The 12,500-nt window shown below is 50.1% G+C and overlaps 1 protein-coding gene across 7 annotated transcripts in view; it reads right to left on the bottom strand.

Moving 5' to 3' along the window:
* Positions 1 to 11,159: 11,159 nt before the first annotated feature.
* LOC134343001 (synaptic vesicle glycoprotein 2A-like) overlaps positions 11,160 to 12,500 on the bottom strand; it is a 65,017-nt gene continuing 63,676 nt past the window's right edge. For all 7 annotated transcript variants that reach the window (XM_063041787.1, XM_063041788.1, XM_063041793.1 and 4 more), the window contains 2 exons: positions 12,263 to 12,422; positions 11,160 to 11,735 (listed from right to left, as the gene is read on the bottom strand). In XM_063041787.1, coding sequence (XP_062897857.1) covers positions 11,552 to 11,735; positions 12,263 to 12,422 — 344 coding nt within the window. In that variant the 3' untranslated portion in view covers positions 11,160 to 11,551. The remainder of the gene's footprint in view (positions 11,736 to 12,262; positions 12,423 to 12,500) is intronic.

The raw sequence follows: 12,500 nt of genomic DNA, 5'->3' as shown, positions 1-12,500 counted from the left end.
GCATAAAAGTTAAAAGCAAAAATTGCATAGGTCACTAGATTCTAAAAGGACAATGAGTATAAGGGCACTTTATCTAAATGCCCGTAGTATTAGAAACAAGGTCAGTGAACTTGTGACACAGATCAGTACCAAGGCATATGGTTTAGTGGCCATTACAGAAACCTGGTTGCAAGGTGGAGATGACTGGGAATTAAATACCCAAGAGTATCAGATAATACAGAAAGAAAGGCAGGAGGGCAAAGGAGGTGGGATGGTGCTCTTGATTAGGGATGAGATCAGGACGATTGTGAGAGACGATATGAGGTCTACGGAGCAGAATGTTGAGTCTATCTGGGTAGAGATTAAGAATTGTAAAGGGAAAAAATCACTGGTGGGTGTTGTCTATAGGCCACCTAATAAAAACATTGCAGTGGCGGAGGCGATTAACCAAGAAATACCTGGGGCTTGTAAGAACAGAACGGCAGTTGTCATGGGGGATTTTAAATTCCACGTAGATTGGGTGAATCAGGTTGGTCAAGGAAGTCTTGAGGAGGACTTCATAGAATGCATCCGTGACGGCTTTCTTGAGCAGCATGTTAGTGAACCTACAAGGGCAAATACTATCTTAGATCTAGTCCTGTGCACTGAGACAGGTAAGATTAACAATCTTGTAGTCAGGGATCCTCTCGGTAAGAGTGATCATAGTATGATTGAATTTCGCATTCAGATGAGGATGAAATAGTTAGATCTAAAACTAGTGTATTATGCTTGAACAGGGGAGACTACAACAGGATGAGGGAGGAGATGGCTAATGTGGATTGGGAGCACAAGCTATTAGGTTGGACAGTTGAGGAACAGTGGAATACTTTCAAAGAGATTTTCACAGTGCTCAACAAAAGTATATTCCAGTCAAAAGTAAGGACAGTAAGTGTGGGGAGACCCAGCCTTGCGTAACTAAGGAAATAAAAGATAGTATCAAATTAAAAGCTTGTGTGTAAAGTCACAAAGAGTAGTGGGAGACTGGAGGATTGGGAAAACTTTAAAAAGCAACAAAGAACCACTAAACAAGAAATAAGAAAAGGGAAGATAGAGTATGAAAGTAAATTAGCACGAAGTATAAAAACAGCAGAAGTTTTTATAAATATATAAAGCAGAAGAGGGTGGCTAAAGTCAACATAGGTCCCTTGGAAGACCAGAAGGGGAAATTAATATTGGGTGGTAAGGAAATGGCTGAGGCATTGAAGGACTATTTTGTGTCAGTCTTCATGGTGGAGGACATGTCTAATATGCCAAGGAATGATGACATGGACGAAATGGGAGGTGAGGACTTCGATAAAATCACTGTCACTGAGGAGATAGTGATGAGCAAACTAGAGGGCCTGAAGGTAGATAAGTCACTTGGTCCTGATGGGATGCATCCCGGGGTGCTGAAGGAATTGGTGGAGGTTATAGTGGACATGTTGGTAATCATTTACCAAAATTCTCTAGACTCTGGGCAGGTCCCGGCGGATTGGAAGACAGCAAATATCATGCCACTTTTTAAAAAAGGACGTAGGCAAAACGCGGGCAACCATAGGCCAGTTAGCTTGACATCTGTGGTCGGGAAGATGTTTGAAGCTGTCATTAAGGAAGAAATAGCAAAACACTTAAAAAGCACTGGTTCCATTAGACAGACGCAGCATGGATTCAGAAAGGGCAGGTCCTGTTTGACAAACTTACTGGAGTTCTTTGAGGACATAATGAGTGGAGTGGATAGAGGGGAACAGGTGGATGTCGTATGCTTGGATTTCCAGAAGGCATTTGATAAGGTGCCGCACAAGAGACTTATAAATAAGATATGGATGCATGGAGTTGGAGGAAGTGTATTGGCATGGATAGTGGATTGGTTAACCGATGGAAGGCAGAGAGTTGGTATGAATGGGTATTTCTCCGGTTGCAGTCAGTGGTGAGTGGGGTGCCGCAGGGGTCGGTGCTGGGCCCGCGGATGTTTACCATTTACATTGATGATTTGGAAAAGGGGACTGAGTGTAGCATAGCAAAATTTGCTGATGACACTAAACTGAGTGGAAAAGCAAATTGTACAGAGGATGTGGGAGTCTGCAGAGGGATAATAGATAGGTTGAGTGAGTGGGCCAAGGTCTGGCTGATGGAATACAACATTGGTAAATGCGAGATCATCCACTTTGGAAGGATTAATAGAAGAGCAGATTATTATTTAAATGGTGAAAGATTGCAGCATGCTGTTGTGTGGAGGGACTTGGGAATGCTTGTGCATGAATTGCAAAAAGTTGGCTTGCAGGTACAACAGGTTATTAAGAAGGCAAATGGAATGTTTGCCTTCATTGCTAGAGGGATTGAATTCAAGAGCAGGGAGGTCATGCTGCAACTACACAGGGTACTGGTGAGGCCGCACCTGGAGTACTGTGTGCAGTTCTGGTCTCCATACTTGAAGAAGGATATACAACTTTGGAGGCAGTGCAGAGGAGGTTCACCAGGTTGATTCCAGAGATGAAGGGGTCTATGAGGAGAAATCGAGTCCCCTGGGGCTATACTCTCTGGAATTCAGAAGAATGAGGGGGATGTTATAGAAACATACAAAATTTTGAAAGTAACAGATAAGATTGAAGTAGGAAAGCTGTTTCCATTGGTAGGTGAGACTAGAACGAGAGGACATTGTCTGAAGATTCGGGGAGAAGATTTAGGATGGAGATGAGGAGAAACTGTTTTTCCCAGAGAGTGGTGAATCTGTGGAATTCTCTGCCCAGGGAAGCAATTGAGGCTTCTTCACTAAATATATTTAAGATACAGTTAGATAGATTTTTACATAATAGCGGAATGAAGGGTTATGGGGAAAATGCAGGTAGATGGAGCTGAATTTACAGACAGATCAGCCATGATCTTATTGAATGGCTCGATGGGCCGGATGGCCTACTCCTGCTTTTATGCTTTTTGTTCTTATGTCATCAGCAAACTTACTAACCCACCCTTCTAATTCCTCATCCGGGTCACTTATAAAAATCACAAAGAGTAGAGGTCCCAGAACAGATCCCTGAGGCACACCACTAGTCACTGGCCTCCATGCAGAGTATGACCCGTCCACAACCACTCTTTGCCTTCTGTGGGCAAACCAATTCTGGATCCACAAAGCAATGTCCCCTTGAAACCCATACTTTCTCAATAAGCCTGCCATGGGGTACCTTGTGAAATGCCTTGCTGAAATCCATATACACTACATCTACTGCTCTACCTTCATCAATCTATTGAGTCACATCTTTGCAAAATTCCATCAGGCTCGTAAGGCACGTCCTGCCTTTGACAAAGCCATGCTGACTATTCCTAATTATATTATACCTCTCCAAATATTCATAAATCCTGCCTCTCAGGATCCTTTCCATCAACTTACCAAACACTGAAGTAAGACTCACTGGTCTATAATTTCCTGGGCTATCTCTACTCCCTTTCTTGAATAATGGAACAACATCTGCAACCCTCCAATCCTCTGGAACCTCTCCCATCCCCATTGATGATGCAAAGATCATCGCCAGAGGCTCAGCAATTTCCACCCTTGCCTCCCACAGTAGCCTGGGTACATCTCATTTTGTCCCAGTGACTTATCCAACTTGAGGCTTTCCAAAAGCTCCAGCACATCCTCTTTCTTAATATCTATATGCTCAAGCTTTTCAGTCTGCTGCAGGTCATCCCTACAATTGCCAAGATCCTTTTCTGTAGTGAATACTGAAGCAAAGTACTCATTAAATACCTCTGTTATTTCCTCCAGTTCCATACACAGTTTTCCACTGTCACACTTGATTAGTCCTATTCTCTCACAACTTATCCTCTTGCTCTTCTTATACTTGTACAATGCCTTGGGGTTTTCCTTAATCCTGTCCGCCAAGGCCTTCTCTTGGCCCCTTCTGACTCTCCTAATTTCATTCTTAAGATCCTTCCTGCTAGCCTTATAATCTTCTAGATCTCTATCATTACCCAGTTTTTCAAACCTTTCATAAGCTCTTCTTTTCTTCTTGACTAGATTTACAACAGCCTTTGTACACCACGGTTCCTGTACCCCACCATCCTTTCCCTGTCTCATTGGAATGTACAGTACCTATGCAGAACTCCATGCAAATATATTTCCCTGAACATTTGCCACATTTCTTCCATACATTTCCCTGAGAACATCTGTTCCCAATTTATGCTTCCAAGTTCCTGCCAGATAGCCTCATATTTCCCCTTACTCCAAATAAACGCTTTCCTAACTTGTCTGTACCTATCCCTCTCCAATACTATGGTTAAGGAGATAGAATTGTGATCACTATCTCCAAAATGCTCTCCCACTGAGAGATCTGACACCTGACCAGGTTCATTTCCCAATACCAGATCAAGTACAGCCTCTCCTTTTGTAGGCTTATCTACATATTGTGTCAAGAAACCTTCCTGAACACACCTAATAAACTCCACCCCATTTAAAACCCCTCACTCTAAGGAAATGCCAATCAATATTTGGGAAATTAAAATCTCCCACCATGACAACCCTGTTATTTTTACACCTTTCCAGAATCTGTCTCCCTATCTGCTCCTCGATGTCCCAGTTACTAATGGGTGGTCTATAAAAAACATCCAGTAGAGTTATTGGCCCCTTCCTGTTCCTAACCTTCACCCACAGACACTGTAGACAATCCCTCCATGACTTCCTCTTTTTCTGCAGCCGTGACACTATCTCTGATCAACAGTGCCACGCCCCCACCTCTTTTGCCTCCCTCCCTGTCCTTTCTGAAACATCTAAAGCCTGGCACTCGAAGTAACCATTCCTGCCCCTGAGCCATCCAATAATAATATTTAAAACACAATAAATATAAATACATAAGATAGCTTATGTATGTAGATTGATTGTGTGCCCGTAAAGGGACACTATGCGTAAGGTGACTGATTGGAAATGATAAAGTCCTGGTGGAGGTGTTGACTGGGTCTTACTGCCTGGGGAATGTTACTGGCGTATGTCATGAAGTCTGTTGTTTTGTGGCAGCAGTACATTGCAATACATAAAAACTATAAATGATGATAAGTATATATAAAAAAGAAAATTAAACATAGTAGTGGAAAATTGAAGGAAGAAACAGCAACAACTCACACAAAATGCTGGAAGAACTCAGCAGGTCAGGCAGCATCTATGGAGAAGAGTAAAAAGAAGATGACAGAATAAGAGGGGGCAGGGGAGGGGGGGGGGAAGAAGTACAAGGTAGTAGGTGATAGATGAAACCAGGAAGTGGGGGGTGAAGTAAAGAGCTGGGAAGTTAATTGGACAAAGAGAGAAAGGGCTGGAGAAGGTAATCTGAAGGCCATGGAAGAACGAAAAGGGGGAGGAGCACCAGAGGGAGGTGATGGCCGGGCAAGGAGATGAGGTGACAGAGGGAAAAGGAGATGGGGAATGGTGAAGGAGGTGGGGGGGGGCACAATTACCAAAAGTTCAAGAAACCAATGTTCATGCCATCAGATTGGAGGCTACCCAGATGGAATTTAAGGTGTTGCTCCTCCAACCTGAGTGTGGCCTCATTGCAGCAGTGCAGGAGGCCGGAGACCGACGTGTCGGAATGGGAGTGAGAAGTAGAATTGAAATGGGTAGCCACCGAGGGAATCCTGCTTTTTCTGGTGGATGGAGTGTAGGTGCTTGGCGAAGCGATCTCCCTAACTACGTTGGGTGTCGCTGAAATACAGGAGACCACTTTGGGAGCACCGGATACAGGAGATGATCCCAACAGACTCACAGGTGAAGTGTCGCCTCACCTGGAAGGACTGTTTGGGGCCCTGAATGATAGTGAGGGAGGAGGTGTAGCACTTGTTCCGCTTGCAAGGGTAAGTACCAGGAGGGAGATCGGTGAGGAGGGACAAGTGGCCAAGGAAGTCACATAGAGAGTGATTCCTGTGGAAAATGGGGTGGGGGGGGAGGTGAGGCAAAGATGTCCTTGGTGGTGGGATCCCATCGGAGGTGGCGGAAGTTACAGAGGATAATGTGCTGGATGCAGAGGCTGGTGGGGTGGTAGGTGAGGACAAGGGGAACTCTACCTGGTGGGATGGCGGGAGGATGGGGTGAAGGGTGATGTGCACAAAATGGAAGAGATAGGGTTGAGGGCAGCGTTGAGGGTGGAGGAAGGGAAGCCCCTTTCTTTGAAGGAGGACATCTCAGTAGTTCTGGAACGAAAAGCATTGTAAAAGCAGATGCGATGGAGGAATTGAGAGAAGGGAATGGCATTTTTACAGGTGACAGGGTGGGAAGAGGTATGGTCCATGTAGCTGTGAGAGCCTGTGTGTTTGTAATAGACATCAGTAGATAAGCTGTCTCTAGAGATAGAGACAGAGACATTGAGAAAAAGGAGGGAAATGGACCAGGTGAATTTGAGGGCAGGGTGGAAGTTGGAGGCAAAGTTGATGAAGTTGACGAGCTCTGCATGGGTGCAGGAAGCAGCACCAATGCAGTCATCAATGTGGCGTAGGAAAAGAGCAGGACAGACATCAGTGTAGGCTTGAAACATAGACTGCCCCATGCAGCCGACAAACAGGCAGGCATAGCTGGGACCCATGCCCATGACTACACCTTCTGCTTGAAGGAGGTGGAAGGAGCTGAAGGAGAAATTATTGAGGGCGAGGACCAGTTCCGCCAGACGGAGGAGAGTAGTGGTAGAGGGGAACTGGTTGGGTCTGTTATGCAGAAAGAAGTGGAGAGCTTTGAGGCCCTCCTGGTGGGGGAAGGAGGTGTGCAGGGGCTGGATATCCAAAGAGAAAACGAGACAATCAGAGCCAGGGAACTTAAAGTCACTGAAAGATCGCGAGCATGTGAGGTGTCACGGATGTAGGTGGGGAGGGACTGAACCAGGGGGGATTAAACGAAGTCGAGGTATGCCAATATGAATCCGATGGGGCAGGAACAAGCTGAAACAATAGCTCTACCTGGACAAGCAGGTTTGTGGATCTTGGGTAGGAGGCAGAAACAGTTGGAATGGGGCAAGGGTAGCAGTGGAAGGGAGATCCCCACAGCTAATAAGGTCAGTGACAGTGATGTGTAGGAGACAATGGCCTGGTGTTCCTTAGTGGGGTCAGGAAGAGGTCTCTGAGAGTTGCCGCCTGGCTTCAGCAAGGTAGAGGTCAACCTGCCAGACTACTACAGCAGCCCCCCCTTATCCGCGGGTTTGATGGTGAGGTTAGGATTAGCGCGGAGAGAGTGGCGAGCAGAGCACTCAGAGCGAGTGACATTGCAATTGGAGAGAAGAGTGGAGAAGTCGAGACAGTTGATGTCCCGTCAGCAGTTGCCAATGAAAAGCTCCAGAGCAGACAGAAGGCCAGAGTAGGGAGTCCAGGAAGCGGAGGAAGGTTGAAGACGGGTGAAGGGGACATCGGTGCGGGGTGGGGAGTCCTTGCCAAAGAAGTAGGCACGGTGACGTAGGCGGCAGAAGAGCTCAGCATCATGGCAGATGGTGTAGGCACGGGAGGACAAAGGTGAGGCCCATACCGAGGACTGTATGTTGTGTCTCAGAGAGGGGAATGTCTGAGGGAATAGTGAAGACCTGGTGTGGATGAGAGCAAGGCTTTGGGGGGGGGGGGGAAGGAGGCTAGATGGTTGATGGTGTCTGAGGAGAGGGGAGGGTTGGGGTTTTCAGGGATGGTGGGGTGGGAGGAAGATGAAGTCTCCAAGGCCCCAAGAGCTGGTGTTGGGGCCTGAAACACACGGGATTGCAGGGTGGTGGTAGGGGAAGGGGAGACAGGGGTTCCTGGTGGCAGCACGTGAAGACCCGGCCTGGAGATGCTGTCGGTCAGGGTCGAGGTTGGAGCTGGAGATAGAGGTTGCACAATCAGCAGTTTGAAGGTGTCTGGGGTCGTTGGAACTGGCATCCGCTGAATCGTTGGAACCAGTCTTGTGTTTATTCATTTCCATAGATGCCGAGTTCAGCCAGCATCTTGTGTGTGTTGCTTCAGATTTCCAGCATCTGCAGAATTTCTTGTGTTTGGGCAAAAAAGAAGGCAACTTTCATGGATTAATTGCCCATTCAGAGATCCGATTTTAGAGGGGAAGAAGCTGTTGGTGAGTCGTTGAGTGAGTGTCTTCAGGTTTCTGTACCTCCTCCTTGATGGTAGTGATGGGAAGAGGGCACGTCCTGGGTGATGGGGGCCCTCCATGATGGATGCTGCCTTTTTGAGGCATTGACCCTTGAAGGTGTCCTTGGTAGTTGGGAGGCTCGGTGTCCATGGTGGAATATGCAGACTTGGACCTCGTGTGGGCAGATTAGTTTAACACGTCAGTCCACACTGTGGGCCAAAAGGCCTGTATTTTTCTTTGTTCAATCGCGTCCCCCCCCCCGAAAAAAAACCAGACCAGTCTTATCATCTGTTCATTTATTGTGCTACTGTTTGAAGTGGATTTTTGTGCCATTCTTGGCTTTTTTAAAATATTATAGAAAACAGTTAAATTCCAACACACCACGAGAACACGACACACCTGAAACTACACATCAAGTTCTCCAACTACCACAAGGCTTGTTTGTACACAGACACCAACCCTGTTACAAAGGAACAGCACAGAATTCACACACACTCACACGCACTCACGCTCACGCACAGACACGCTAATTCTACACCACTCAAAGGTCAGAACTGTACTGAGAGTCACAACAGGACACGCGGTAGGGGAAAGAAATCTCGGCCACTGGGGACGGTGCTAGAACCAGCGGTCGAGGCTTCACTCACCAGTTCAAAAGTCACTGGGGCTGGGCAGGGGAGGGGACTGCGGGAGGTTGTTTCCTGGATGAGTCTCCCCACCCCTGCGTTAAACACTTCCGAGTCATTTTCCACTCTTCCCTCTTCCTGTGGCCCTTCACTTTGTGGAGGCAGACGGCTGGGGAGGGGGGGAGACTCTGGCTAGATGGTGTAAACCGGGACCCAGACATGTGTCTAGACATAATCCGGCACTGTCTCTGTGAGGCTACAGAGCAACTGGTTACCTGGGTTCTAGCTAGACCGCCTAGTTAACTTTTGGTCATGTTCTAGACCAACTGGTTAACTAGGTTCTGGTTGACTGCCTAGTTGGTTGGTTCTGGTCAGAATGCAACTGGCTAACCAGATTCTGGTTAGACTACCTGGAGCTGGTTAAGGATTGGCTGGTAGGTTTGGTCTGGTTATTTGGATCTGTTTGTGGATTGGCTCATTAGTTGGACTTGGTTAGGGACCAACACGTTCGTTAGGTCTGATTAGGGACCATCCACTCGTTGGGTTAGGCATCATTGAATGTGGGTCGAGTCCGGTAGTTGGGATTAGTTAAGAATGATGATTATTAATTAGGTCTGGTTAGAGATGGGTCAGTAGATGGAGTCGCTGATTAGTCGGGTCTGGGTAGGGGCCAGCTTGTTAGTTGGGTTGGATTAGTCATCAGTAGGTGTGCTTATGGACTGGTAGATGGGATTGGTTAGGGAGGATGTTGATTAGTTAGATCTTGTTAGAGATGGTTACTTGGCTCTATAATCTGGAATAACTGGTGATTTGAAACCAGATTAGGGGCAAGCAGTTAGTTAGCAGTGACCAGGTTAGTGATCAACCAGGGATGGTACCTCGGCAGGTTGTGATAGTTACCAGTTACTTTAGGTAGGGGCAGGTGTAGAATCTGCTCCCCAAGACTCCCGCCCCTGTCCCCTCCCCCCTGTTTCCGACGGGGCTGGGGTGGGGGGGGGTCATCAACAGACACTCCGAACGGTTACACGGCTAGAAACTGCACACAGATTGTCTGAGAACAGAGATAGAGGGGTTGGGTCACTGTATAGATCACATCAGCTGGGTCTACGGAGAGAGTGCTGGGGACTGGGCCTCATGGGGTAGGCCTCACGAATAGGACCTGCGGGAGCATCTCCCAGGAAGAAATTGGATACTGTGAGTGGGACAGCATCCTGGGGATGGGCCTGGGGGAGCGTTGGAATGCTGAGGCTTGAGGTAAAGCTCTAGCAGGGTGTGGTCATGACCCAATAGTGCTAAGAGGAAATGGTGCCCGTACACGTCTAGGCCTCAGGATTGGGCCCGGCGGGGTGGTTGTCCTTAGGATGGGGCCCAGCAGGGCAGTCAGTTTCAGGGTGGGTCTGGCGGATTAGTCAGCTTTAGGATGGGGCATGGTGGGGCAGCTGGCCTGAGGATGGTGCCTGACAGGGTAAGCCTTATTTATTGGCCTCAGGATGGGGCCTGGCAGAGTAGATGGCATCAGGATGGGGCCTGGCAGAGCAGATGGCCTCAGGATGGGGCCTGGCAGAGCAGATGGCCTCAGGATGGGGCCTGGCAGAGTAGGTGGCATCAGGATGGGGCCTGGCAGAGTAGATGGCCTCAGGATGGGGCCTGGCAGAGTAGGTGGCGTTAGGATGGGGCCTGGCAGAGTAGATGGCATCAGGATGGGGCCTGGCAGAGTAGATGGCGTTAGGATGTGGCCTAGCAGAGTAGGTGGCGTCAGGATGGGGCCTGGCAGAGTAGATGGCCTCAAGATGGGGCCTGGCAGAGTAGATGGCCTCAGGATAGGGCCTGGCAGAGTAGATGGCATCAGGATGGGGCCTGGCAGAGTAGATGGCATCAGGATGGGGCCTGGCAGAGTAGAAGGCCTCAGGATGGGGCCTGGCAGAGTAGATGGCATCAGGATGGGGCCTGGCAGAGTAGATGGCGTCAGGATGGGGCCTGGCAGAGTAGATGGCCTCAGGATGGGGCCAGGCAGAGTAGGTGGCGTCAGGATGGGGCCTGGCAGAGTAGATGGCGTCAGGATGGGGCCTGGCAGAGTAGATGGCCTCAGGATGGGGCCTGGCAGAGTAGATGGCCTCAGGATGGGGCCTGGCAGAGTAGGTGGCGTCAGGATGGGGCCTGGCAGAGTAGATGGCGTCAGGATGGAGCCTGGCAGAGTAGGTGGCGTCAGGATGGGGCCTGGCAGAGTAGGTGGCGTCAGGATGGGGCCTGGCAGAGTAGATGGTGTTAGGATGGGGCCTGGCAGAGTAGATGGTGTTAGGATGGGGCCTGGCAGAGTAGATGGCGTCAGGATGGAGCCTAGCAGAGTAGGTGGCATCAGGATGGGGCCTAGCAGAGTAGATGGCCTCAGGATAGGGTCTGGCAGAGTAGATGGCCTCATTTATCAGCCTCAGCTTGGACCCTGGTGAGGTGGTTGATCTCAGGATGGGGTGTGGTAGAGTAGGCCTTATTTATCAGGCCCAGGATGGAACCTGCCAAAGTAATCGACCTCAGGATAGGGCCTGGCGGAGTAGCTGGCCTTGTTTACTGGCCTCAGGATGGGGCCTGGTAGAATCATGGTTGTCATTTACAGGCCTGAGAAGCAGACATCAGGACAGTCCCTACCTGGTACACCTCCAACTCCCGGTGGACTGAGGTGGGGAGGGGTGATTGTGGCAGGATTCATCGACAGAGGAAAGACCAGACGCCGGGACTCTCCAGCCTGAGGCCTGCAGGTGGTCGGTAAGGGGATGCTGGGGCAGACACAGTGCGACAGGGAGGAGGGGAGGTTGGAGGGGGGAGGGAGGGTGTATGTACACAGGCCGTGGCGGCCCCCAGTGACTCACTGAAGGACCAGGCCCCGGGTCTCAGGCAGTTTGAGGGCCAGGTAGCTGCCGAGCGCCAGGGCGGTTGAGGCCAGGAGGATGGGGACGGCCCGGGTGATGCCCACGAAGGACTGGAAGATGCTGATGCCCAGAACGGCAGCCAACTTGCACAGGGCATTGAGGAAGCCGAAGGCCGTGGTCCTGCAGGAGGAGAGGGGAGAGAGAAGGTTACTGGTCAGGCCTGCGGGGGGGAGGTAGGAGAGTAAAGGTTACCGATCAGGGCTGCGGGGAGGTAGAAGGTTATCAGCCAGGCCTGCTAGGGGAGAGGGGAGAGAGCACACCAGCCTGGCCTGCCAGGGGATAGGGGAGAGATGTTAGCAGCCCGGCCTGCTCGGGGAGAGGGGAGACAGACGGTTACTGGCTAGGCCTGTGGGGGAGGGAGGTAGTGAGGGAGTGAATGAGCAGAGGGGTGGATGGACAGAGAGAGGGAGGGACAAAGGGAGAGAGGGTCAGAGGGAGGGAGGGGTGGAAGAGACGGGTGCTGGGAAGGTAGAGGGAATGAGGGGGATGGAGAGAGCAAGATTGGGGGTTAAAGGGATGGAGACGGGACGGAGGGAGAGGGAGAGAGTGAGGGGGGCTGGAGGGAAACCAGAGACAGATGGAGGGAAGGTGGAAAGAGGGATGGGGGGGGAGGAAGTACGGACGTGCTGAAGGAGGGGCCAGCCTACCGTTTGTCAGACGGGTACAGCTCCACGGTGAGGACGTTGAGTGCGTTCCAGGAGGCGATGCTGACTCCCCCGAACAGGCAGAGCAGGGCGATCATGGCCGACTCGTTGTTGCCAAAGGAGACGAAGAAACAGCTGATGCACGAGAGGGTGCTGGATCCGGCTGAGGTGGGGGGGAACGTGACGGGGAGAGAGACAGAAGGGAGGGGGAGCGAGGGGGTTAGAGGGAAGAGACAGCGGG

The sequence above is a fragment of the Mobula hypostoma genome, chromosome 2 (genome assembly GCF_963921235.1).
Source record: "Mobula hypostoma chromosome 2, sMobHyp1.1, whole genome shotgun sequence".
Taxonomy (NCBI): Eukaryota; Metazoa; Chordata; class Chondrichthyes; order Myliobatiformes; family Myliobatidae; genus Mobula; species Mobula hypostoma.
Note: the sequence above shows the minus strand (reverse complement) of the source record. Positions and strands in the feature narration are given on the sequence as shown.